Genomic DNA, 6,211 nt, shown 5'->3' with positions numbered 1-6,211 from the left:
ACATTCGGCAACATCAGAAGCAGAAGCGTCGCGATCTGGCAACATTGAAACAAGTTTCGAGAAGGACCACGTGTATCGACAGAAGGCGAGAAGAGAAAATTTACATACTATACTTAAGTACTAATAGTTCACGAAAATAATAATTTTCGTGAACTATTATTACTTAAGTATGTAAAAATTTATTACATTTCCTGTTGTACGAGGGTTTTACCCAATTCTCGAACTGTGTTAGAGTGAATCCGTGCTATAGAAGTGCCGTGTTATACGGGGGTTACCTGTATAAGCTTACTTTAAGAAAACGTAAAATAAATTTTTAATACTCTATTTATTCATTTTTAGTCAATTTTTTCACAGCTCTTTCAAACACAATCAAATTAATTTTGTTTACGATTTTTCGTAGAAACCAATTTTTTAAGAGAACACCAAATAGTAGATTATAAAACCAATAGCATATAATATCATACAAGCCTAATGAAAAATCAATTGGTAGTTCGAGAATTTCAAACCAGTATCTTCTTAGTCCTAACCAACTCATTAAAGGAATCTCTGTTCCTAATGCTGTAACAATATCTTTACTCATAGCCATTCCTTCTTCATTTGGTTTCAATAGTCTCAATTTTATATCCTCGTGGATTATTTTTCTATATAATTGAAATGATTCTTCATAGTTTCCATCACATATATTAAATCGATCGTCTATACCTAATAAATATCCGACGCATCTCCATAAATGAATCAGACATTCTAATTCTTCTTTACTGCAATATAAACCAATCTTTTCAGGATATGCAATCATCCACCCAACGAATGCAAACTGAGTTGCTGCCATTCCACTTTGCGAGAAAAATAAAGCGTCTTTTAGTTTAGGTTTGTCGTAGGACGGAGAATCTAGGGCTTTTGCAACTTCTTTATGCATATGTCTTACTGTAATTAACGATTTGTGAGCAGAATTTTTTGGATTCCAAATATCTCCAACATACCAGCTAATTACATGCTTGCAAGTGATGATATAACGATGTAACAAAGCTGGAATAGTGCTCGATTTTCCAGTATAGAGAAACGGTTCTATAGTTGGCGTATACATAAATATAAGAATTAAGCCACAAAGATGTGTCATGCAAATACTGAAAAAATAAGAAATGGAAGCTTTAGATATTTATACATCATAAAATTTTTTAAAATCAATATTAAATCTTATTAAACTTTTAAATATTTAATAAAATTTAATATAATCGTTACTTTTATAAATAAATCGATGATTAAAAAAATCGAAATTAACATATTAGTATTAACATTAATGTAGTATTAATTTATAATAGTTTAGATATTTAAATATATTTAATGATTAATCGTTATTAAATCTATTTAAATACGAGTTCTATTCATCAATGGTTAAAGTTCACATATAATATTAAATTATTATTTTACTTTTGTTTCTTAATTTCCGTCCTACAGAAAATACCAATAGAAATTTTCGGAAAACAAGGTCAAAATTGAACATGGATTTTTCTATAATATTCTATTAATGTATGGCACTAGTTATATATATTTATTAAGTGAAGTACTTCTAGCTGTAATTGTGTATTAAACGTTCATCTTTTCGAAAAGGTAGTGCGCTTATTACGAAATATTTTATCTTTTTGTTTACAACCTATCTGAATAAGAGAATATATCGTCTTCTATGTTATTCTTATCTTGTCTGTATCATTATCATGTTTGTTAATGCTGATCACATGATTATTTTTCCACTTCCTAGAAGCATTTATTATTATATCGCATTCTTATTTCTATTAAATTAAATTTTCCGGAATATAAATATGAATTTTTAAAACATTTTTAAAATGTAATATTTCATACTTACCTACAAAAGTTATTCAAAAAGATATTACGAACTCGTTCAAATTTCTTCTGATCAAACCATTCTGGTTTTATTTTCATTGAATTTCCGTTATCAGCAGGCACCATCCTACCGATATATTCTTCTTTTAAAAACCTTTTTAATTTGTTCTCCATTCTCTTTATGAAAGATAATACAAGTGAGGTAAATTAGAAATAAAACTGATACATTCAAATTTAAATAAATTTAATATTTCCAAAATAATCGAACATAATTGAAATAATGTATTATATTATTAAAATCTTATAAAGATCAACATAAAACTCTAAAACAATGTATAAAAGAGCATTCGTGATAAATAATTTAAATTTAATTTGGAATGGCTACAACTATCTTTGCGTACTTCTAATAAACCAATGTTACGGGAACTATTGTTAATATCAGAAATAATGTCAATGACCGGACCATAACTTTATCATTTAAAAATATTGGAAAATAACGCTTTACAATCCGATCAATAACGTTATTGCTCTACTGAAATGGGTAACGTTGATTCTAACAACAGCAGTTGGACATTATCTTTATCTCCCAGTCTTCTGTACGACTACAGTTATTTCACCTTATTTTCTATTCCCCTACACCCTCTAGACCAGTGGTTCCCAATTAGTTTTTCCTGCGTACCACTTCAAGAAAGAGCTCAAACTCGCGTACCCCTTATAGCAGAAATTCATATTAATCCATACTAATATTATAAATTCGAAGGTAATTCTGTCTGTCTGTCTATTACCTTTTCACGTCTAAACCGCTAAACAGGTTTTAATAAAATTTAGCACGGAGATAGCTTACATGTTGGAGATGGACATAGGCCACATTTTACTGCGAGAAAATATCTTACTCCCACGAGAAAATTCGATATAATGCAAGCGAAGCTGTGAGTAGACAGCTAGTGATAAATAGAATAAGATTTTTTTACATTTATTACCTTTAAAATACAATTCTAATAATAATGAAAATAACATAAGGTTATTTATTTTATTTTAATGCGACAAATGTACACAATTTTCTTTGCACAATTTTTTGTAAAATCTGGTTGCTTTTTGGTCAGCTTCAGTCTCAAGTCATCTTCCAGATCAAGTCGGTGACGATGTTTAGTTTTCATGTTTGTCATGGCCGAAAATCCGCTCTCGCAGAGGTATGTTGTGCAAAATGGTAGTAAATATTTTATTGGCGCTTTGCTGACATGATAATAATGATAATTGTACAATTAGCACAATTTGTGTTAATCGTACAGTTTTTGTTTCTTGCGTAAGAATTTCATTTAGGTATTGTCACAAATGCATTTTTTTAAATGAAATTTCGAGAATATTTTTTAGTTATAAATAAACAAATTTGTGCATTCGACATCGGGTTGTAAATTGCCGAATTTTTGATGGTCCACCCATTATTTTTTTGATTGCTTCATCTCATGCATTTAAATTTTGAATCGACCGATTTTACATTGCCGAGCGTACTCCTTCATGCGATTTCGCTTACCCCCAGGGGTACGCGTACCACTAATTGGGAACAATTACTCTAGACCAGTGTTTCTCAACCTCTAACTAATTGTCGCCCCCTTCAACAAAACTGTTACCTATTATCGCCACCTTCACTTCAAAATTCCGATGCCAAGGGCCAAGGCTAACGCCAAATTCGTACTGCATCGAATAGACTAGTGACTAGTATAATGTTATTTGTTTAATTATTGTACGACATAACGAATAAAATATCTAATTATTCTTAATATGTTTTACTATATCGCTTAGAAAATTGTTTTTAGCCCCCCCAAAATATAAATTGTTACTAATCGCCCCCTCAACATGAAAAACGCCCACATGGGAGCGATATCTCCCCCGTTGAGAAACACTGCTCTAGACCAAAGAATAGGAATACAGGTATAATTCGTATTATGTGAATGGAAACTTCTCGAAAGTAACGTGATGAACTTTACCCCATTGCGCCTATACCAGATGTGGATCGTGCAGGAGGTTGTGAAGAAATTTATTGGCAGTAGTTACGAACGTTAAAGACAACTTCTACGAATTTTGTAAGTTTACGCAAGAGTAATTAGAAAAACCCACCGCTATTTTGACATATTATGTCCTTGTTAGGGTTGCCACATGTTGAGATGCTCGATGTAGGACAAATCGGCAACAAAAAAGGGGGTTTAGTAAAAGAAAGTTAAGTATATTTATAAGAATATTATTATGTATTTCAGATAAATTTAGGTGAAAATTAACTATACTTTAAAATAACACTATACAATTTAGGTAATTATTATCACTAATTTGAATATACTGCCATATATACCGTGTTTCCCCGAAAATAAGACAGTGTCTTATATTAATATTTGCTATGAAAAATGCGCTAGGTCTTATTTTCAGGGAATGTCTTATTTTTTCCAGGAAGAAGAATTCACATTTATTATTGAACAAAAAATTTCCCAAGTCGAACTTAGACGAGAGTGACGTATATCCGGTGTGTCGAACTGTCGCCTTTTTATAGCGTCAACATCGGACTCGATGACCAATTAGTGCTTACTGAACCGTAGCACTATGCAAATGTCATGTGGCATGATCCCCGGCCGACCAATTAGCCATCACCAGCCGTAACGTTATGCAAATCTGTGATTTCCAAGCCATAGTCTTATGCAAATCATACCGTGTGGCGTAATTGTCTGCAGACCAATCAGTGGCTGTACTTTCAAAAAGCCAACGGCCACTTTCAACCATCTGTCGATGACCGTTACGACTAAAAAAACTTCGCTATATCTTACTTTCAGGGGAAGGTCTTATATTTCGCAATTCAGCAAAATTTGTGCTAGGTCTTATTTTCTGCGGATGTCTTATTTTTGGGGAAACACGGTATATTGATAGATATATATTGTTTGTTCATTTTGTCTGAACTTATAGGCTTACTTTATTATTATTATTATTTGCATATTTATACTGTACATCATTCTGTACCTTTTCAAAAAACTGTTTTAGGCTGCAACTGCTTTTGCAATCGACGCTTATAAACAATTCTGCTTTGATAAGTTCAATGAAATCCAATGGCGATTATAGCCCTTCCAGCCGGGCCAAAAATGGGAGTTTATAGTAAAATGAAACCTTTCATTGTTGGGAGAAAATCCTACACGTGTATTTAGAAATTAATTAAATATTCTTTATCTCTCTTTTGATTTTTTTAAATGACTTAATTTTTGAACATAAAGTATTTTTGTTTACAAATATAAAATAGGACAATTAAGCTTTCATATAGGACATCTATCATAACTGTAGGACTGTCCTACTGAAAGTAGGACGCGTGGAAACCTTAGTTCTTGTGGTTTTACTATCTTTATTTAAAAGGTAGTAAAATAAATAAATAAATAAAAACTAACTATTTCTTTATTCAGGCACTCCTATCGGTATTCTAAAAGAAAAATATTGAATGACTTATCAAAGTCATCAGCCGACATAGAAATAAGTTTGAAGGAAGCATCATCATCAAAGAAACCAGCATCGTCAGAATGCTATTGCAAAACAAGATGCTAAACTAACAAATGCAACTGTCGCTTTGTTAATAAACTGCGCAATTCAAAATGCCATGCTAGTTTGGATTGCAACAATAAATAATTAAAAATGTTTAAATAAAGATGTAAATAACTGTAATTTAAAAATGTAATAAAGATTTTTAAAGTTAAATTAATGTTGCATAATCTTGAGTATCAACAGTGCTCAATACCAGTAACGAGAATGACGGAGAAAATTGGTATAATACGGCAAATATCTTCCTAATTCACAACGTATCCCGAATGAAACTGAAAATTTACATTAATGGTCAGTCAATAATATTCTTGTCGTACAATATTGAGAGTAACATTATAGACCAACTATTAACGTTAATGACTTGTTAATATCATTGACCGTAAAATATATATAATACCATCCAAGGTAAGGTTTACAAATAAAATTAATGGCATTATATATATTAAATAGCCTATATAAAAAGAGAATAAATTATAATAGCCGGGAGAGGCTGAGGTCGAATTAATTTTACAAAATTAAAGTATAAAATATTTTTATTTTTATAAATGACTTTGGTATTTAGTAATCTCTAATACAATATACTGCAATACTACGATTTTCTCATCAACATGTTACGAGATCTCTGTAAGTAAGCCAACTTCTGGTTTAATAGACACTAGAAATATTCTCATTAGGTTAAGTCATCTTGACGTCTGTAAAAGTAGAGATTTTAGTAGACTTTCACTGGTATCTGTAAAATCAGTTAATGTTCTCTTCGCTTTTTTTTATATTATAAAGTTTAAATAGACATTAAAAATGAGTTTTAAGC

At 31.0% G+C, this 6,211-nt stretch overlaps 1 protein-coding gene across 1 annotated transcript; it reads right to left on the bottom strand.

The window, feature by feature from the left end:
* Positions 1 to 325: 325 nt before the first annotated feature.
* LOC111641433 lies at positions 326 to 5,382 on the bottom strand. The gene is made up of 3 exons (XM_023387599.1): positions 5,256 to 5,382; positions 1,862 to 2,016; positions 326 to 1,124 (listed from the first exon to the last, which is right to left on the bottom strand). The coding sequence occupies exons 2-3, from the start codon at positions 2,011 to 2,013 to the stop codon at positions 326 to 328; spliced, it is 951 nt and encodes a 316-aa protein (XP_023243367.1). The 5' UTR covers positions 2,014 to 2,016; positions 5,256 to 5,382.
* Between the last annotated feature and the right edge of the window lie 829 nt (positions 5,383 to 6,211).

The sequence above is a fragment of the Centruroides sculpturatus genome, unplaced genomic scaffold (genome assembly GCF_000671375.1).
Source record: "Centruroides sculpturatus isolate CEXI.00-Female unplaced genomic scaffold, Cexi_2.0 scaffold1563, whole genome shotgun sequence".
Lineage (NCBI taxonomy): Eukaryota > Metazoa > Arthropoda > Arachnida > Scorpiones > Buthidae > Centruroides > Centruroides sculpturatus.
The sequence above is the reverse complement of the archived record's forward strand: the minus strand, read 5'-3'. Positions and strand labels throughout refer to the sequence as shown.